General features: G+C 37.0%; 2 protein-coding genes and 1 long non-coding RNA gene across 3 annotated transcripts; 1 reads left to right on the top strand and 2 right to left on the bottom strand.

Moving 5' to 3' along the window:
* Nucleotides 1–2,828: 2,828 nt before the first annotated feature.
* Nucleotides 2,829–11,330, bottom strand: prcp (prolylcarboxypeptidase (angiotensinase C)). Its single transcript, XM_053506717.1, has 9 exons — nt 10,837–11,330; nt 7,196–7,336; nt 6,965–7,066; nt 6,694–6,875; nt 6,397–6,554; nt 6,106–6,275; nt 3,819–3,986; nt 3,437–3,624; nt 2,829–3,333 (listed from the first exon to the last, which is right to left on the bottom strand). Exons 1-9 carry the CDS (start codon nt 10,993–10,995, stop codon nt 3,129–3,131), a joined length of 1,473 nt encoding a protein of 490 aa, XP_053362692.1. The 5' UTR covers nt 10,996–11,330; the 3' UTR covers nt 2,829–3,128.
* On the top strand, nt 8,459–10,737 carry LOC128532650 (uncharacterized). The gene is made up of 3 exons (XR_008361311.1): nt 8,459–8,645; nt 9,159–9,459; nt 10,240–10,737. It is a non-coding gene; the product is annotated as an uncharacterized LOC128532650 (long non-coding RNA).
* A 562-nt stretch (nt 11,331–11,892) lies between the features above and the next one.
* On the bottom strand, nt 11,893–21,855 carry rab30 (RAB30, member RAS oncogene family). Its single transcript, XM_053506718.1, has 5 exons — nt 20,871–21,855; nt 18,483–18,581; nt 18,059–18,142; nt 17,408–17,591; nt 11,893–16,163 (listed from the first exon to the last, which is right to left on the bottom strand). Exons 2-5 carry the CDS (start codon nt 18,567–18,569, stop codon nt 15,913–15,915), a joined length of 606 nt encoding a protein of 201 aa, XP_053362693.1. The 5' UTR covers nt 18,570–18,581; nt 20,871–21,855; the 3' UTR covers nt 11,893–15,912.
* Between the last annotated feature and the right edge of the window lies 1 nt (nt 21,856).

Here is a 21,856-nt window from a genome sequence, read left to right as displayed (position 1 = left end):
TAAATAGCTTCTATTCTTCCTTCTGCAGTGAAAGGGATCTTTGTGCCAGAGATTCATTAAACTGCACCTCACAGCCCCTTCGTAAAATGGGGCTCAATAATGAACAGTCGATTTAACTAGAAAAGCTGCCGGAGCTGTTAAATTAAAGGGGACCAAAGTGCAGTTCAAGCCCAGTGTGCCAAAAGTAATGTTGACCTTAAGAAATCCTGGGTATGACTATAACGGCTGCTGTAAATAATCCAGTATTTACAGGAAGTTTCTTGGCTAACAATGAATGCAGGAATAGAAGATGAACTAAGAGTAAAATGTCCATAGGGGCCCAAAGCTGGTCCTGGCTGAAGGAAAAAAAAAAAAAAAGGAAAATGAGTTTGGACTGTGTGGGGAGGGAACATTAATCGAACCGATCATAGAAATACAGAACATATTGATATTTGTTTATTTTAAGTAGATCTTAAAGGGAGACACAAATATCACAAATTCACTTTTGTATTTATAGGAGTCGTGTACTGTTTCAACACACCCATGAAACTTTGTCTTTGTTCATCTTTTTATCTTTTTTGGAATTTTCCCAGGCATTACCACGACCCAGCCCCCTACCCCCATCACAAGTGCATTTTAAGGTGATGCACTGAATCATTTGGATGTTTAAAGAGAGGGGAGTTTAAAAAAAAAAGGCTAAGCACTTTTGAAAAAGAGGGACCGTCAAGAGAGTGTTATTATCATGTTAATTCAAATAAAGAAAAGGAACAGTGAAACTGATAGCACTGATCTAATTATCTGTAGCCCAGCTCAAGCTACAGGCCTGAATGGGGGTGCAATCGCCTTACAATTAACAACTGCACAACAGAGGATAAACAGCAACAGTATGAAAAAAGATGTTTGGGATAGTTCAGTTTCACTTTTTTTCTATTATATAGCAAAATACATATCAGTACATATTTGGTTCTTAGTATGTAGTTTTTTAAGGGTACACTTACACTAGTGTATTACGAGCATAATTTCCATTAAAATCCATAAAAATTCTAGCCCCAAACATCAAGGCTTTGGCAGTGCACTTAGCCCATTCATTCCTTTTAAAACTGGTTTCCACATCCTCCTCTTTCTTTCAAGGCCTAATTTTGGCACAATGACATCACCAAACTGATGGCTGATATTTTCTCCTCTTCCTGCACAAAGCTTTTGTACATGCTAGTCATTCAGATTTGAGGGTCTGACGCACTGATTCCGGAAACAAGTTTCTATGGCCACAAAAAGAACAAGGAGATCAGAGGGGGTGGGGAGCTGAATACTGACAAGAGACGAAGGAAAAGCGAATTGCATTACATTAAAGAAAACTCACAAGGAGGAATTTGCAACCACTTGAACTTCCAAAAACTTTCCAGACTGTTTGTCTGGAAGCAATGCTTGTTGGTAAATCCAAGAAGAAAAATGTGTAAAACCTCTGAAACAGATTCTTTTTTCTTTTTTTTTTTTTTACATAAGACAAATATTAATTTTATTAAAAAAAAAAAAAAAAAATTATTAAAATAAGCAAAACAGCAACCAAGGTCAAACTGGGGTGAACAAGGGGGAGAACAAATCAGACAAGCAGAGAAACACCATTCATCTTTCTGCTTTTGACTCATGTCCCTGGAACGCCACTTCAGCAAACAGATTGCATATTGTTTGCTTATCGTTACACACTGTGTACCCCGCCCTCTGCCCAGGGAATCTACACAACTCAGCACCCACTGTGAGTTTTTCTCCATTTCCCTCTTTTCCCTCAAGACACCCTCTTTAGCCACATCAAATGTACACTCAAACACACACACACACACACCTAACCTCCTCTCCTCTCACTAGTGTGTGGTCTGCATTAGCAGCCTATGCTCTAAGGGTCAGCAGAATACTAATAACAAATCTGATTGATGGACATGTCAGATGAAAAGAAAGGATGCTGAAATTAATGTCAGCCCTGTGAAATGTGAGATATTGACCACATTATTGGCTGCTTCACCACCCATGTTCATCTTTTTTCTGTCCATGATGATAAAGTGAAAGATCATGCTCTATTCTGTCGAAGAGAAATAACATTTGGTTTATTTTGACCTACACATTGTTAAAAGCCTCTAATAGTGTTGAAGTGAGGATGAAAAGACATCAAATACCATACGCCCCTATTAAGCATTTAAAATGTGCATCATTGATTAAATTCTATATTTTATATTAAAAAATATTTATATATATGACAGGTATACTTGAACAAGTCTATGGACAACTCCAGAAACTCTTGGCACAATTATGTTTGCATTTTTACCAAGTAACTCAAATCAATGTTGACAGTAATCTAGTTAGGAATTGATGCCAATACAGCTTTATTTAACTGAACGAAATCAAATCAACTGTTGTGATGTTCAGTTTAAAGGCACGAGATGTTTGATTATCATTCATCACTTTATCCCTTTCAAATGTCACTTTGTCTCCGAAGCCTCACCCTTCAACCTTAGCTCACCCTTAAGCCCACATGCTCCTCTGCACTTTGGCTGTAGTATTAATAATCTGACTAGCAGGGGGCAGATGAAGGGATTGTCAAGGTACAGCAATTCAGAGGGGTTTGTGTTGCCAATGAAAGAATGGGAGTCTGGGGAGTCCTATGGCTCAGACTGCATGGGGCATGGTCTCCTTGCATTACACTACTAGCCTCCCACTAGCCACTTTATTGCTCAACGTCTGTTGGGCATTTTCATTAAATCACACAAGAGCAGCTAAGGAAAGAACAGGAAATTAGACATGTTGTTTGGATTCTGTTTTGTTCTGCAGTTTTGTTTGGTTCAAATAAAAATAAAAAATTCATTTTACATAAGAAGATTTGGAATTATTGAGTATGTTATTAATCTAATTAAGCACAATGTTTAACACAATGTTTTTTCTTTGATATTAAACTTGGGCTCACGAGTTACTAAAATTACTTTAACAACTGGACAAAAACATACTCAGCCAACTTATTGTGAAATATTCTTTTAAAATCAATTTACATACAAACACACTTTTTTTGGTCAGTTTTAGTAAAAATCTTTGGTGGACAGCACCGCCTGTTGATATCCTTAAGGAAAGGTTTAGTCCTAATCAGTCTCCATATACTGTCCTGGTTATTGTGCGCTTGCATTCTGTTTGATCCACTGCTTGAAATACTTTACTTCCAGTTGTCGGGTAAGGAGAACTGATTGTGGGTCATATTCATTGTTGAAGCGTAAATCAAGGTGATGAGCTCCATCGGGAATTAAAATGGCAACAAGAGAGTCAGAGAGACTCTTGGTTACCCCGCCACTCATCCAGGGGTCAAGGCCTCCATTACTGAAAAAAAATAAAATAATGAATTATAAATAATAAATTTGATACTGACATGATATTTAAAAAATTTCCAAAAGTATCAGACGACAGATAGCAAAGTAACTACCTGAAGATGATGTTGCTGTGGGAGCTAATGTTCTTCCCACCATACACAGTCTCAGCCCAGTCCTCACGTGGCCGTACACCAAACAGAGCATAGCACTCATCAGAGAAAGCTTGGAAGTTCCATGCCACAGGCTCAAACATGTCTTGAACGCCATCCGTACACATGGGCATCACCATCTCTGTGCAAGTCTGACAAAAATATAAAATCAATGTCTTGTATTCAATAGCGCTGTTAATCAAGAATAGACTGTAACCTTGATTCCACATAATCACGTCAATAAATCAATATATAGTCTAATTACAGTATATAACCTGTATATATATATATATTTTATATATATATATATATATATATATATATATAAACACATTGGAATTCCTACCTGGAAGAACCATCCCATAATTCCTAGACTTCCAGTAGCAGTCTCAGACACATTAAGACAAACAGCACTGCCTGTGTAGTTGTAGTACACTCTCACTGCCTGTGAAATGGCGTGTAACAGCTGCTTGTCTGACACATCAGTATCAAGCTGAAGGTGCGTGCATACAACCTGAAAAAATCCAAGAAACCTTACATTAGGAGAGCATGCACTTATACACTTATATAGGTTAAACTGCCTCTCTTTTGGAAAGGTTTTCCACTACATTTTGGACGAAGAACAATGGGAATTCAGTTCAGTGAGGTTAGAGGATGTGCAGGTCACAAAAATTCCTCCATTTCTTCCTTAGCAAACCATGTCTTCATGAACCTCAGGTTATGGATGGGGCACTGCGCCACGCTGTAACAATTGTGTTCAACTTGTGTGGCAACAACTGGTGGAACTTTTGGCCGTTTAGTATACATGAAAAACCAAAAAGTAAAATCCTTTCTTATATACAGTACTGTAAATTATACGGTAAAATTATACTTTGGTATACATTTCCTGTTTTCCTTTTTTTGACATTTTGTAACCGATAACTTGAATAAGAATGTGACATCTATTTAAGTGATAATTAATATTTTGTCATAATTTTCTTTTGCATTAGACAAAAATATCAGCAATTAAACATTTCTGTTCTTCAAACAGAAAAAAATCCATATGTTTTCATTTCCTTTAGAGTGTTGTTCCACATACAGTAGACAAGGACCCAAAATAAAAGTAGAGGCAATTCTGAAGAGGCTCATTATTTTTCTAATCTCTTGATTTAAAACAACCAGAGCAATAAACGTGCTATGAAGTGTTTTTTTGTTTTTTTTGGCTAGGTGTTTGATGGCACCAGGATTCCACTGCCATCCTGATGTGCCAGTGCCTGGGTGTTCACGGACTAAACAGTTCAAATAGATTGGGCTTAGCATGGAGTTTGTTGCTAAGGCTTTTGTTAGACACCTAAAAGAGGAGGTGGTCTGTGCACAAGGTAGGCTACAGACATGTCTAAGCTAAGGCTTAGGCCCTGACAAAAATGCAGTAGTTCTCTAAAGCATCCTCTCTCTACTTTTCAGATGGGATTAGGCTTATACATTCATCTCCGCTAACAGATTTCCCTCCTCTAAACCCTCAATGGGCCTTTCTCACAGTTGCTCACATAATCACATTAGCTTTGTCATTAAAAGGGCCCATCTCAGCTCCCACTGTCTAAACCACTTTAAACACCCATAGGACTTGCATACATTATCAGATTTAAGTAGGAATGTTCAACGATTACCACTTTTTTTGGGGGGTAGACCAATAAGTACTTACAATTTCAATTTTCTTATTTGAAAATAGTCCAATTTATTTTGTGTGTGTGTGTAAAACTAATGTGTCTGGAGCTTCATTTAAATATTAACTTGAGAGCAAGTACAGCACATTTCACTATTTTCTCACAAATATACAAAAAAAAGTAATTGCATAACATTTTTCCTATTCAATATTTAATATGTTTAGCGTGATGCACTTCAGCGAGCTAATACAATCAGACATTTATAACACCAACCACACAAATAGAAGCTACTTGTGAGCGAACAAGAATAGATGATTTTAAGATATGGCATGAAGAAGTATTCGAACACATCAGAAATTGAAATAGGTTTGTTAATAGGAAGCTTGGTGGAAGAAGGGATGTAAGAGGATCATAAATTAATATTCTAAGAGAGGATGCAATTCATCCCTAACATCTTATAAATATTTATGCTACTTCTGAGATAAACGAGCAATCACCGAGAGCAATCTTGTGCTTTATATCAGCAGAGATCAGTTCTTCAAGACAGTATTAATAAGGGTCTTGATAATGGTAGATGTTGGATTGATTTCTTGTGTGTTCCACAGCACCAGGGTGATTTCTATGTTTTAATTTCTTATGCCGGGCAGTTCCCCATGAAAAGCAATGCTTTAGTTATGTTTGTCACACAATTTCATTTCTAGTAATGTCCTGCTACACAAAGATCTAATAATCTAACATACTGTATAAGATATACCTCTACATGTGTAACAGAATTAATTTGAGTCATTTGTTTATTATGTGATAAAAAGCCATTCCTGTTTTCACCCATACAAGACTAAAAATGGCAAAGTGATTTGTCTGCATTGACCCCTGTTCACCTCGGTGAATTTAATTTCATTGTGTGGCAAAAAGCACACATGTTTCTATTAAAAAGCAAAGGTCTTGTTTTTATAAAGGGCAACTTGTAAGAAGAAGTTCAATGTGGAGTACCTTAATAGGCCATGGTGGAAGGTGCTGGAGGAAGTTGGCCTCGTAAGGGTAATCAACCATCGCCAGATTCACCCAGGTCTCCTGGAGCCAGGCCTTGAAATCGTTTACATCCTCTTCCTTCAGTGGAGAACACAGTCCAAACTCCTTAGACAGCCACTGCAAACCTTCAGCTGTGCACAACCAGTATACAGTTTTAGCCAACTCCATCAAAAATAATACCCACAGGTGTAGAATAAACATTTATATTTAAAACAATTGTTTAATCCTCAGGAGTTTAAAACTCATACAAACCTGTTGGGGTCATATTGTTGATCGCTGTCCATGATCTTCTGATGTTTTTGCTGCAGTTAACGCCGCTATTGGCAAAGTCCTGGGTGACTATTTTGTGGAAGTCCCCGCAAGGCACCAGGTCAGTGAATTGCCAGATTGGAGCAGATGCAGCTAAAGCACTGAAAGGAAACGATAACAAGATTTAATGTTTTCTTGTACCAGATGTTAGCAAGAAAATAAATAAATAATATAATATAGCTATCTGTTTTAAATTCCTTAAACATCATTTAAAACAATAAGGATCTATTTATTTCTTACCCTACGACTACATTGGGATATTTCATCCTCAGCCAAGCAGCCAGCATTCCGCCATAGGAACCTCCAATAGCAATGACAGGACTGTTCTGGGCTCCTGGCACCATCTTCTTTAGCGACTTAATCAGTACTGCGAAGTCAGCTAGCGCCTGCTCGGATGTCAGGTAGTTCAGGTACTTGGCGTTCTGAAATAGACATGTCAAGGCCCTCAAGAAAGCAGTGTAGCAGAGACAGTAGTAAGCCAATATGAGGGAAAAAAAAAAACTTTTCTTACACTGTAAGACTCATTTCCAAATGGCATGGATTCTCCATAGTAGCGATGTTCTGCAAAAACCAGCATGGCTCCCAGTTCCTCTGCTATGTCCCACATGAAACCCTGTGTCAAGTCAAAAAACACACACATGTACTGTATGTCATGATAATCTATATTTGGAAATACCTTCAGGATATACTGTATATAGTACGTTATATGAACCAGAACAAAGCAATTAAATATGATTATTACCGTGTTGTTACAAAACCATGTGATGTCTCCTTCATTGCCGGTATAAAACAGAATTGGGCCGTTGTTCGTGTGCCAGTGCTGGTCGTTAACAAGGTACCTCTGCTTGAACATGCCATTCTCCAAAAACCCAAAGTGGTCGATCTGTGACACAAAAGAAACCATCATAAGATAAGGGCTTTATGATGCTGTATGCATGTGTTTATGGATCTTTACATAAATGCGAACAGTGCCATTGCCTTTATTTAACATTACTCCCAAAACAAGAACTGTAATCTATACTAATATCTATTCTCTTGATTTATGCACATATACAGTACATTGTAGAGACACAATATAGTTATAGCTGGGTGTTCTCACTGACACTGCAGCCTTAAGCCATCTGTATACTGTAAAAAGGAAATTCTCCCAATGAGGATAGAGAGATAATTAGTTTCAATTTGTATTAAAATCCAATGCCAGACCTCAGGGATGCCACATTAGTTCCGGCTTCACCAGCCCTGTGACATCCTTTCTTTCTATGCCACAACTTGTCCTCTGTCATCCTTTTTTTATTTTCTCTCTTTGCATTTAGGGAAAATAAGGGGGGGACTGAAGTACATTCCCAGTGCTGCAGTGCTGTGCCACTGTATTTCTCAACTGTCGTCCCCTCCTTCTTGAATCCCACCCAATAAACAAAGAATGTTCTCTTTTGTGTTGTTTTCCCCCTAACACTTTCTGTCCCTCCCTGTGAATAAAAAGAGGGAGAGCAAGATTTTATGAGCCAGTGACTCAATGGATTCCCATAAAACAAAATTTATCTTCACCTGAAACTCAGATTTTGGTTTTGGACTAATGTTAGGCACTATTTTCATAAGCATTGTGTGTGAGTGTGTGTGCACTAAGTAACAATTCAACTTTAAATGTACAAGTAATATCATCACATTATATTTATAGTGGACTTTAATTTAATAAGTACAAAACTAATTACATGTGAAAATTATATAGCTTATTCGTTACATCTTATATCTTGTGGCATCGTAAAAGCTAATTATTCTGGGGATCTGCCCCTCACAGGGTACCAGTTTATAAAAACTGCTTTAACGCCACCTTGTGGTCATCGTTGATTAACATGTTACTAACAATAAAATTATTAACAATGAAGAAAATCTCTTTAAATACAATCAACACTTTGATTGGATTTTCATCTAGTAGTTTTTCTTTATTAATTATTCTTTTCTACTACTTTCAATGTGAATTGAAAAATCAATGTGAAAAAGTAAAAAAATTAAAATAAGCATTTTCAGTTCCCAATATGGAATCAGACACAGCATCGTGATCACTACTTCTCCTTTTCCCATTTAGAACTAAAATCAGGAAGCGGTTAAACAAGAACTTTAGACTTGCTCATGACTAATCCACTTGGAAATACCCTACAATAAAAGGGCACAGCGGAATGAGTTACAACAACCTGGTAGGACAAACTGAAAACTTTCTGAAAGACTATTTTAGACTGGGAGGCCTGTTTTAAACTAAACCATAGGTTTATGGCGTTGTCTTTGCAGGAAAAATGTGACACTGTTTTGTGTGCTTTTGTCCTATACAGGAGGTAATAATCAACACTGTCACCAGTACACTTTAATCCTTATGATTGCGAATGTATGTGCCACAGTGAAATGGAAATATCAATTTAGTTGATCCAGATGTGCCATTATTATTAAAATAAGGAAGAGTGCTTACACAAAAAACAAAACAGGCCAATCAGTGATAAATGATTCAGTATGGAAGAACACAAATCAGTCCAATAAATAAATGATGATGAGGCTTATGTTTAAGCATTAGCAAGTGACTTTTACTGTACCTCAGGTGATGAATCAGAAAGTGATGTGGATAATGCTGATAATTAAAGTGATAATTAAAAACAAAGTTATAATAAAAATTTGTCACATAACAGTCTCCTAACCTATGTAGTTTTCTCCCATTTCAGGTAATAACTGACATGCTACAATTTCATTTCTAGTTAAAATGAAGGAAGAAAACGTTGAAAATGGACTGTGTGAAAGAATTCCTCAGGTACATTCACTTAAAGAACCTTGCTCTGACTGTCTGATGTCAGCACAACGGAAAGTTACTGATTGCAACCCATTAAGTGCTGACAAAGGGGAAAACAACAGGACAATAAGGAGTAAGAAGGTCAGGAAACGGCCTCAGTCTTCATCAGGCCTCAGAGGACAAATCTGGCAGAGTGAAACTGGAGAAGCAGAACATATGCTGTTAGAAGCCAAAAGGTAATGATGTTCACAGCCCAGTTCAAGGACTTGTTTTTTGTCTTAAGAAGATGGGCTTTTCCTGTCTCAGCTTTTCGCACGCACTGTTGCATGAACAGCACAGTTATAAAATCAATAAGTTACAGGGTTATGGACAAATTCTGGCACTGTGATAAAATCAATAAATTAATAAATTAATAAATCTAAACACAGACATATATATATATATATATATATATATATATATATATATATATATATATATTATTTGTGTGTATATCATGCTAAAAAAATATGGAAGCTTAAAATATTAATATCACCTTGGGATATAATACGACAGACCAGAGCCTAACAATTCAGCAATATAATGGGTATTAAAAAAATCACTTTGTTTTTAAAAGTAGGTATTGGAGCTGTCAGATGAGATCCACAGGATAAGTGGCTTTGCTATACTACTTAAGAGACTAACAGGAAAGTGTGATTATCCACAGACACAATATAAAGCAGGATCACAAAGATTATTGGCACAGAACATTAAGGAAATCCGTACAGGAAACTCAGTAGTAGGCTGTGAGTAAACCACAAACATACACTGCTGGACCATGGATAATAATGTCATAGGACTCACAAATAGATTTTTATAGCTGACTCAGGTCATTTAATAGTCTTATAGCAAATGTACACAATTACAGATATTAGTGGTATTTTCCATCCATCTAGGAAGCTCTGTAGACCGACTAGGAACTGTGAGGGCCAGTGGTGATTACCATTGTATTTATTCCCATTTTACAACCATTGTAGGACCTCAGGGCAACATTCACTATGGGCAATTGGGAACATCAATTATTCTAACCTGCATGTCTTTAGACTGTGGAAGGAAACCGGAGAACCCGGAGGAAACCCACCAAGCACAGGGAGAACATGCACACAGACTCCATGCACACAGACCCTGGGGCAGGAATCAAACCTGGACACTGAAAGTGCAAGGCAACAGTGCAAACCACTATGGCACCGTGCCGCAATAATATTTTAACTCTTCACAGATTCCTTTAAGCTTTAATTTCTTTTTTGTGTAAATCATGGTTGCACAAAGATGGAGTACAATTTTTATGATTTGTAGATTACATGTGTAAACTGTAAAAGATGTTTATTTTTTATTCCATTTAAAGGAACAGACATACAGCATAACAACTATAAGAACTTAGCAATAAATATAATTTCTGTTGATGTTATATTTCTGCAATACATTAATGCTGTTGTGATTTCAGTATAATGGCAATACTGTAACTGTTAAAATGACATGCAAATAAAGCCACTGAACTCAAGTCACATGTAAAACTTTGAGAAACATCGACTGATTACAAACTCAGCTTTGATACACGTCACGTGATAACTTACCTGCTGATCAAAATACAGAGTTTTGTAAGAAACACTCCTGTGTTGGGAAGAACTTCTTATCACGCTGCGTCTGCTTAAAAGGTGAGGTTTAAGCGCTTCGGCATGAAAAATACTCAGAAATGTCAGAAGCAGCCCTGGGAGAGAGACTGGTGGTGGCATGCTTGATGGACATGCAGAAAGAGACGACAAGACAAAGTTTGTTGGCTGATTGTACAGAATTGTTAGTTTTACCACCGCTTCTCCGGTCTGGACACGCCCTCGGTCTGCCCCTAAAGGGGGCGTGGCTGTGCCTGAGAAGCGGTAAAGAAACAACGTTGCCGTTTGACAGGAGATAAAGGAAAGAGGAAGTCAGCTGACTGATGAACCGAAAAAAAAGGAAAACTATGAGTCTATTTTCTAACACATTTAGTAAGGTGTTACTTTTTTATGCGTCTAGAAGATTTTGGTTTAAAGTCCAATATTACAATGTTTCTTATATTTATTCCCTTTGAAGGATCGATTAACTCTCAATACTCCACATGCATTCCAATAACAAACGAGGCGCACTTTACGTCTGTCGTAAAGACATGCTGCAGTTTCGCGCGCAGTGGCCGATGGGAATTAGAGTTAGCATCCGGCTAATATGTTTTTATAATTTTTTTGTGCAACAGATGTTATCTATGTCCCTTTAAAAAAAAAAAAACTCTAATTAAATTATGGCAACAATGTGTAGTATTATGTTTCCTCTAAGGATGTCAGCACCATTTGATGTTTATAAACATCAAGTTTTATGCATTTTTTTAAACTGTGCATACATTTATTTTTTTGGCCTCCTCCTGTGTGTGTATGTACAGTATATACACACACACACATACACACACACACCCCTCGTGTATATATATATATATATATATATATATAATCTCAAACCAAATTAAACTTAGTTTACATAGATTTTGATGACTTTCTTTATATTTCATAAATGATAAAATGATGGCACATGATGATAATGCTCTTCTTAAATAATGCTATTAGGTTGTCACAATGTAAAGGACAATTATCTTTTTATTAACAGTATATTTTAAGTGATGAAATATTCCATAAAAAGTAAAGGAAAATGAGAATAAGAAAACTGTAAAATATTAATAACACTAATAACGGAGCTTAATGCTTAAACAAAAAGTCCCACTGATACACAATGCAAAGCATTACACCATGGCACATTTCTGTAACATAAATCATACTGTACATGACATGACATACAACTTAAAAAGTAGTGTACATACAAAATTAGAAAAGGCTAGCATTTAAAAAGTCTTAATATGAGGGGTGTTCAAGTCAAACTGAGACTTTTAATCAGTCACAATAAAAGAACACAGTTATGAGACTAAAAACTACCTTAATTTCTCTATATAATCCCCTGCACTTATGCCAGGGTTTCACTAATGCTTGGATACTATCAAGGTAGAAAGTATACTAAATATACCAGAGACATAATCAGACAGCCTTCTTTATGTCTGAAACGCTGGCCTACCAGGAACTCCTTTAATGGCACAAGCATGTGGAAATGGCTTGGAGCGAGGTCAGTAAAGTATGGGGATGTGGCAATAATGGCCAGATGGGTTCCTGTAATGTGCAAGTGGTGCAGTGGGAAATATGAGGTGCTCATTAACCTGCAAAAAAACAACACCTTTGATGATAAAAACAGGCTGTTTTTTTACAGTGAGCTCAGAGCTACCTGGGCCAGGTCCATCATTCTCGGACGTACTGCCTTTTTTAAAACATTTGCAACATTCAAATGTTTTACTGCAACTAAAGAATCTTGAAGTCTTCTGTAAATGTCAATTAGTTAAATGCCTTCATTCATGAGAAATTTTATCACAATTCCTGGTTTGACTTTAACACCCATCACAGAAAATATAGCAAATAGAGGTAAACAGCTAAAAAGGAATGGATATACGCTAAACTAATTTTAATGCAATAAAAAGAGCTAACATAACTATTATATTACATATAAAATATTATTATGGACAGATGAAAGTTAAGAGACAAAATGTATTAATCATTTGCACATGGCAAAGAGACAAGGCTTTCTTAAAACATAAGCATTTCACCAAGTGGATCAAATTGAAGGCAGTGAAATTAACATGTGTTTAGCAGCCAAGTAAAATACTGTTTTGTAAAAGATTCACAGTTCTGCTGTAATAAAGGTGCAACAAAAAACAACCAACTGTAGAGTCAAGATAACATGGAGGTACACATCTCAACTGTTTCAACCTCAATCAAGATACACAAACACAGGGAATACTTTATGACATTACATATTATTGTGAACATTAAAAAAAATCAGCTTAAACCTGCAGTGTCATGTGGTCAAATATCAAGCCTGATTGTGCAGACATTTTTAATGCACGTGCTGAAAATGGAATATAACACACAGTCCCATGTTAAAAGCTTCAAAATATTACTGATTAAGTTACAGCACCAAAGCTTTACTGAATAAGCAAAGTGTCCTATCAGATTATATACTAATATATATATATGTATGTGTAGAACTGCTGCATGTCTACATGGCAGAAGCGAGTATGAGGACATACCAAGAAAGTTCCACAAGACAAAAAAAAGCGAATGTGTTGTATTATTAAGTAAGTATTGTGGTGAGAAACGTGTGCATAACCTTATAATATACGTACTACAGTATTCCGTCTATTACATATACCAGCCAAAAGTATCTATAAAATATTGACATTTAATTCCAGCACAACAGATGTGTAATGAGACAGTTATTATGAACTGTTATGAACTGTCAGGTGCTCAGTATTGCAATTTATATCACATGTCTGTTGAATTTTTAAAAATGAATGCAGGTAAAGGGCAAAATCAAAAGTTTACATGGATGCACTAATGCATTCTTTTCTAGGCGTGTTTGGTTGTGTCCCCATACTTAATGTACAGTACTGTAGCCTATCAATAAAGAAGAATGAATAATCATATCCAAAAGGATAGTTAACATTTATCAAAGATGCCCAGGAGTTAACAGTCAAGTGTATTGTTTTTTGTTTCCAAATTTTGCTATGTGGAAAACCTTCTAGACAAATAAAATAGACAGAGATGATTTTGGTAAGAGACAGGCTGTCCCTAGCCATGATTAATTTGTTTCTTGGACATTATGCAACATTACAGACCATGTATTAAAGAAAGTGTAATCAAGGACAAGTTAAAGTGATATAAGCTGAAAAATATGCCACACAAAGTACTGCAGTCATTTGGACAAATTAAAATGATCATAAATAGCACTTAGGAATATGTCAGCTGAGCACTGTGTAAAATCTACAATGAAGATAAAAACCTAGCCAATATACACTGGGACATTCCCTAGTGATGCTCTGCTCCAATTTGGCTTCCTGCTAGTGAATGGGATTTTTTCTTAAATAAAAGAGACAATCCGTGGAAGCTGGGTCAGATGCTGAAAAAGTTCATATTTGCATTAACAGTGCATATGTTGTCATCGTGCTGCTATAATAAGTGGCATTGTCCAGTAATATTCTGGCATTTGTAGTGATCTTAGTCAGTCAATAAGGTTAATGGGAAACACATATGAAATAAAGATAAGCAGTTCTACTAATACAAGCCATGAAACCACCATGACCATATTTTATACATGATCGCTACCTTTTTTTAATCCACCCCATCCACCCTACTTTCTAACCACATACAGAGCAGTTTTAATACACCGTATGTTTGTCCGTCACTGATTTTCACCCTCATCATGGCTTGTTATCAGTGAATAGCTTTTTATATCTGGTCCAAGAGAAACTACTCCAGACGTACTATAACTACGCCATTTAGAATAGCAGAAATACAATTTACATCCATGGACTAACAATACAACAGCACACAGCTTGCCAAATAGCAGCTGAGCAGATGGGTAACTTTTTAGTTAGCTTTGCCCACCATAGGGAGTCAATATAAAGCAATAGGAACATGGTAATGATGTTTTATAAAGCTGACAATGTGCATGTTAACACAACCATCATCGTTTCATTTCATATCTAAACATTTAGAGAGCTGAACATTTTTCAAACAAAAACATCTATTAATGTCTTATTATATATGGACTGCAATGTTTTTAGGGGAAAGCATTGTGCGTAAATAATTACCATTTATGAGGTGTATATATATATATATATACCCTCATTGAAAAAAATTACAGTTTAAGTATTTAAGTGCGTTGGAAAAGCACATAAGAGCTTTTTTTGTAATATGCATTGAATTACAGTCAACCTAAAATATGCTGAGTTCAACCACGTCAGGCTCACTCAAGTGCCTGTACATTTTACCTTACGTCTGCTAAAATAAAAACCCATAGGAGATATAATTTAAGCAGTGCAGCTCTCTTTATAGAACGCATTTAAACTGAAAACAAGCTGAAACTGCACAAAAGAGATTATGCTTCTAAGCAACAATTAGGGAATTACCTTCAGGAAAAATGTCAGATAATCTATAATATACTGATAACATACACATATTCTCTCCTTCTATTGTTTAAGATTCTCTCTAAGACTAAAATTTCCAGCTACACACTGGTCTCAAAGTCCTACATTTAAATTCTTCTCAGCATCATTGTGAAAGTACATTTTGCGCTTGAATCTGGAACATAAAGATGCTCTATAATGCACATATTTCATATTTGTTTTAACATGCGATGCACATTTTGTACAATTTAAACAGCAAGCCTGCTGCTGGTGTTTTTGCTCGTATCATTCATATAGTAGGTGAATTGGCCTGCGCATCTTTAGTGTTGCACTGAAAGTGTATAAAAACTCATTTTTTGACCTTTAAAATATACCAGCTATCTGGTACCCTTGGGTTCTCCTCAGGGTTGACAACATACCTTTCCTCTTGACTTTCTAGTGGTAAAGTCAGTAGATTTAAAAAAAAAAAAAAAAAACTCCCAGGTTCTCATGCGTTAAAAAGCCTTCAAGACCTCAATAGTGATGGCAAAGAGGAGTCTACGCGGGGACGTCAACAGTAACCACAATTTTTGCACTTCATTGGGCAGGAAAGTACCCACTGCCAGATTAGCAGCCAAGATCCCTAATTAATGTTGCAGCAGCTTAAGTAATTGATGTTCTTGCCTTCTCCAGGCATAGGCGTGGAATCGTTATTATCCAACGTGTTTTGCTTGGCTTCACGAATCAGTACACAGGCCAAATCCAGAAAGAGTTTTTCCACGTTGTCAGATTCTTTGGCAGATGTCTCCAGATAGAGCATTCTCTGGGCTTCAGCAAATTCCTCAGCTCTCTGTCTGTGCACCTCCCGCTTTTCAGCCAGGTCGATCTTATTACCTGTTCAGAACATCAGACAAATGGTCACAACAGATCTTCTAAGGGACAGGTCCATAAAAAGACCCTCAGATCACAGCTGATCTTGCTTTTGTCCTAATCCTTGTTAGACAAATATATCTAAATCCATAAATCTTAAACCATATTAGTTCCATTTTTAATTACTTGTCCAGCTGACATTTTAAGTAAAAATACATTACAAGTTAGAGTGCAAGCTTCAAGCATTAAAATGACAGTGGTGCAGTTTCTGTGTAACATTGATCAATCTCAAATCTCTATAACATTCTGAATCTCAAATGGTGTTCTTGATGCCTTATTTGCAATAGTTCTTAGCGATTAACAAGATACTTCAGTGTTTGCTGTGGTAAATTTTGACACATTTGGCTAAATTTAAATAACCAACAGACTAGGCATTTTAGCTAATATTAGTAATGACCGCAACTGCAAGTCATATTACATACTGTTAATTGCTGTTAATATGATATAAGTTGTTAAATAAACAATGTGATCACAGCATTGTTAAGATCAGAACTTAATATGTCTCTTGGAGGAATGCTAATGATTAAATATTAATCAGCATAAGGAATTTATTTAGAATGTTTTGCATAATATTTCTTCATAGTTTACAGATCTAACAAATTATACCCATATCTAATACACCACAGGAGGGCGCAGTTGCACTTTAGGCAGCTTTCTTTTTTAATATGGTCAAGTGCAGATTTATATTTATTCCGTTTAATTAAATTTATGTATTTATACATACGTTATATGAGATTATGACTTAAGAAAAAACATGCATTTTTATCATTATTTATTAATTAGATGATTATTGACTGTTAACATATTTTTTGTTAAGAAAAATGTGTAAAATTTGCATCCCTAGTATCTTGCCAAATGCCTAAATGTAAATGTATATGCAGTATTATTATTATTATTATTATTATTATTATTATTATTAAGTATGTGTTGTTCTTTTAAACCTTTTAATGAGGGGGAAAATGTCTGGAGAGTACTGTCCCCAAATCTATTCAGATTTTTTTTTTCCAGATATTTTAATAATAGTATGTTACAATGTTTACAGAAAGCTGAAATTTTATTTAAAAAAAAGAATATTGCTCCATGTATAATGACATGGTGTGAAATATTATAAAGCAACTTCTCCAAAACACCTTTTTTTAAATGCAGCATAAATAAAATAGACATGATAATCATGTAGATTTAAACAGTTAAATAGCTTGAATGCGCACCTACTAAGATGGTCACCACTTGATTATTGGCATACTGCTCAATCTCCCGCAGCCACTCCGGGAGGCAGCGGAACGAATCCTCGCAGGTGATGTCATATGTGAGGATGAGTGCATTGGCACTACGGTAGTAACTCTGTGTAATGGAGCGAAATCTCTCCTGTCCTGCTGTGTCCCAAATCTGGAGCTGAACAAATTAGAAAATCAATCAGCGTCACCACCGATCAGCTGAATCAGGACTTGATCAGCCCTGAAACCAGATAGTACTCCATATGGCATCTCTCACAGACGAAAGGTATGATACTCTTGTATCATTCGTTCACAGCATGAGAATTAAATGACAATAATAATACTGGTAATGTGCAAGAACACCCAAATAGTAGTGCAGAACATCACAAAGTTCTCTGTGTACAAACGTGTCACAGCAATCTGGCGTTTATTGAAAACAAGGGAGCGTGGTGAATTTTTAACCTAGCATGCACAAACTAAATGGAATAATTCGCCAGATCTAATAGCAGTTAACTGTTTCAAATAATAAAAACATGCCAAAGAAGGTTTATATAGAAATGTGTAAAATGCAGCCCGAGAACCAGAATTCAACATGCTGTATTCATCAATGTACTCCAAGTCTGAAATAATGTTCCAAGAACCTACCTTGACTTTAACCCCTTTTATTTCCACAGTTTTGATCATGAAATCCACCCCGATCGTGGCACCCTGGCCAGGTGGAAACAACCCCTGGAACCATAAAGATGGGGTAGAAAATAAAACTGAAGTCTACATGCAGTATAGTATTTCACTTGATAGGTACTACACTGTATTCTTTTACCAACATAAAAATTGTTAAGAAAATGCTCTAATGATAAGTTCTACTTGAGTTAGGAATTTAAATTTCAACCCAATCATTTGGCTAAATTCCTTGCATACCAGATACAGCCAACCAAATAACAGCAAGCAGTAAGCATGACACACTAACGTGAACTGTATAATGTTAACTGGACGCTCCCACTTCCATCCAAATTAGAATTTAGGTGTCCTTTTGCTTTAGGACAACATGTGCGGATATAAGAGCACTGACCTGAGTGAAGCGCCGGACGAGGCAGGTTTTGCCCACTCCTGCATTTCCTATCAGGACTATTTTAAAAAGATAATCGTAATCCTCCATGGTCACAATTATCTGAAAAAATACAGAATATGAAAAGTGTATTAGACTCAATCACTTCAATGTAAGGTATACCGTATAATATATGATATACAATGTAATATATGTTGTTTTTTGCCATAATCACCAACTTTCTTTTGGACCTACTCCCACCTCGACAAACCTGGAACCACAGTAAGGTTTGGGGGTGGAGAAACTAAAGAAGATGCACATAGACACCCCCTTGGTTTTCTGGATCATGGACTACCAGACCTCCAGTCACCGGTACGTCCGATTACAAAACTGTGTCTCCGAGACAGTAGTCTGCGGCACTGGTGCTCCTCAGGGGACTGTACTGTCTCCATTTCTTTTCACCCTCTACACATCCAACTTTAAATATAACTTAGTGTCTTGCCATCTGTATTTATCAAGTTCTCTGATTACTCTGTGGTTGTTGGATGTATTTAGAAGGGTGACATCTCTGAGTACCAGTTTGAGGTGCATGACTTTGTCTTCTGGTGTGAGTGTAATCACCTACAACTAAACATAAGAAAAAGGAAGGGGCTGGTGGTAGACTTCAGGAGAAGTAAGACCCCTGTGAATCCTGTATCTGTCTAGGCGGAGACAGTGGACATGGTCTCAGAATATAAATATCTGGAAGTTCAACTTAACAACTAACTGGACTGGTCAAAGGCACTCTACAAGAAAGGACAGAGCAGGTTGTATTTTCTGTGAAGGCTCAGGCACTATTCTCCTAATGTTCTATAAATCCGTTGTGTCTAGTGTCATTTGGCATGCTGTGGTTTGTTGGGGATACAATATGAAAGTGTCTGACAGAATTAGCCTGGACAAGGTTATTAAAAGGGCTGGATCTGTGCTAGGAATGGAGCTTGACTCTGTTGAGGTTGTAGCAGAGCGGTAGATTCTGTCCAAAATACAATCAATCCTGAACAATCCTTCCCACCCGCTATAAAGTGTGCTCTCCGACCAGAGGAGCAAATTCAGCCAGAGACTGATTACTGTAAATGTTTTACAGAGCGCCACAAGAGATTTTTTTTACCAATGGCCATAAATTATACAACTCTTCTCTGTAATGCTTATACTGTGTGTAGTAACTTTCCGTAATGATACAATATCACAATAATACAAAACTTGTTACCAAAGTCATTTACCAATGCTACTGAGCCTTCAACTCTTCAAGTGCAATATTGATTACTGTATAATTTGTGCCATGGACTTTTTCTTTTCCATTTTCCAAGTGCAATATATGTGAATTCAGTCTTGACTCATGTGCTGCTCCTTACTTTAGTGCAATACTGTATTTACTATTTACAGTGGGTAATATCATTTGGATACTGTACATTTGTATCTGCATCTATAATCCCCTGTGCTTGTACTGGACATATAGCAGTTGCATCAGAATACTGACTGACTGTTCCTGTACACATAGTACAATGATTTAAAAACTGTTCCTAAAGAACGATGGATGGCTGGATGAACATTTGCAATATTGTAAAGCTGCTATGTGACAATTTCAACAGCTAAAAGCACAACACAATACACTTCAAATCAACTTAATTTACTTGGGTAATTTCCAAAGATTCGCTCATCAATAACAAAGGGAAGGATAACAAATGGCACCCCTGTAGGGTTTAATTAATGAGCATTATTTCATTTTCAAAGAAGCAGCCTCCATCAGATTGAGCAAACCATTATCTTTCTTTTTTTTTCAGTGTGTCATGTTGCTATGAGCTGAGAATCCTGTGCATGTGTGTAAATGGTGTCGTTGCCAAGGCATGTGGAAGGATGCAGAAAGGACTGCAATAATGAAACAAGGAATATAAAGAAGAAGGGGCCTAGCATGGTTTGCCAAGCCAACACACACACACACACACACACACACACATACATACATACATACACACCCATTTGCAGAAGTGCAAAAATATGAAAGCAGTAAAATATCTTTATTGGAAACACGCATGTGGATAGAAGAATACATGGAAAATACATCCGCACGTGAACACTATGGATGTTTAGTGATCTTGCAACAATGTAGCAACAGCAGACGCTCTTCTGATCTCAAGACTGATGAAAGGTAAACAATCCATGATCCTGACCGCACTGTGGTTTACTGTAATTGCGTATGCAAAAATGCTATTAGTTGTTAGTTATCCTTACCTTGCAGTCAGAATGATATGCAGAAAGAAAAAGAAAAAAAAAAAAACAGCAAGCAATCGGCGATTCTGCTAGCCAGCTAGCATCTTCAAATCAGATGCGCTAGGTGATGATCGGCTCACTGAAACAGGATCTATCTCCACTTACCGAGTACTGGGGCTTCACCCCGGCCGAGATGTTACTCCACACGCATCCAGGTTGTCCTGAGGGCTCGTGCAAAAGACTGAGCTCAAACCTGCTCCTTCCCTCAACCTCGATTTCTGCTCCCTCGGATTGCAGAGTTTCCTTCGTTTTTTACAATGACATCATTGCCTCTACCGTGCAAACCCGATCAAAACGGGAAAGGGAGCGCGCGTTGAACTCTGGGAGATGGAGTGCAGCTCTTGGCACGGCTCTTTAAACTAACTTCTGTTAGCTCTTTCTCATCCACGCTTTTCCATTGTTATCCTGTGTTGAAGTCTTCATCCCGGGAAACACAAGGCGGAGAACACCTTAATTAATGATTAAGTAATTATGAATAGAGAAGGAAGTAAAAAAAAAAAAAAAGTGCTGATCCAAATCTCATGCTTGAGATGGGGTGCAACACTAAATATGATTAGTCTTTAATATCGACACCTGCAATATTAGTATTATTATAAAGGAATTTAATATGATATTGTCATAACAATTTTTGGTGATTATAATCGCCTTGTGTGCAGTTTGGCGTCACACTGGTTAGCACTGTCACCTTGCACCTCCAGGGGCCAAGTTCGATTCCCACTTCGGGTCTGTGTGCATGGAGTTTGCATGTTCTCCCCGTGCTTGGTGGGTTTCCTATGGGTACTCCAGTTTCACAGTTTCTCCCACAGTGCAAAGACATGCAAATTAGCTTCATCATCTATTTGGGGGTTCTGGAGCCTTTCCCAGGACACTTAGGGCACAAAGTAGGGTACACTCTGGGTGGGGTGCCAATCCATTCCACACACATATTCATTCACACAGTACAGACAATTGCCCTCAGTGTGTAAATGCAACGTGTGAAGTTGACCAGAGGTCTTAACACTGTCTTAAAATGGGAATAATTACAGTGGTAATTACCATTGGATTCCATGGTCCTTAGTTGGACTACCGAGGTTCTGTGATGATGGATGGAT

Source organism: Clarias gariepinus, chromosome 11, assembly GCF_024256425.1.
Source record: "Clarias gariepinus isolate MV-2021 ecotype Netherlands chromosome 11, CGAR_prim_01v2, whole genome shotgun sequence".
In the NCBI taxonomy this organism is placed as follows: domain Eukaryota; kingdom Metazoa; phylum Chordata; class Actinopteri; order Siluriformes; family Clariidae; genus Clarias; species Clarias gariepinus.
The sequence above is the reverse complement of the archived record's forward strand: the minus strand, read 5'-3'. Positions and strand labels throughout refer to the sequence as shown.

What these genes read in the sequence shown, in the direction of transcription:
- prcp (XM_053506717.1), bottom strand. Translation starts at nt 10,995, where the DNA reads ATGCCACCACCAGTCTCTCTCCCAGGGCTGCTTCTGACATTTCTGAGT. An exon ending in CATGGTTTTGTAACAACACG is followed by an intron (nt 7,067 to 7,195) that starts GTAATAATCATA and finishes GACTTGACACAG; the next exon opens with GGTTTCATGTGGGACATAGC. An exon ending in TTGGAAATGAGTCTTACAGT is followed by an intron (nt 6,876 to 6,964) that starts GTAAGAAAAGTT and finishes TGTCTATTTCAG; the next exon opens with AACGCCAAGTACCTGAACTA.
- rab30 (XM_053506718.1), bottom strand. Translation starts at nt 18,569, where the DNA reads ATGGAGGATTACGATTATCTTTTTAAAATAGTCCTGATAGGAAATGCA. An exon ending in TCGTCCGGCGCTTCACTCAG is followed by an intron (nt 18,143 to 18,482) that starts GTCAGTGCTCTT and finishes TTATGGTTCCAG; the next exon opens with GGGTTGTTTCCACCTGGCCA. An exon ending in TAAAAGGGGTTAAAGTCAAG is followed by an intron (nt 17,592 to 18,058) that starts GTAGGTTCTTGG and finishes TAATTTGTTCAG; the next exon opens with CTCCAGATTTGGGACACAGC.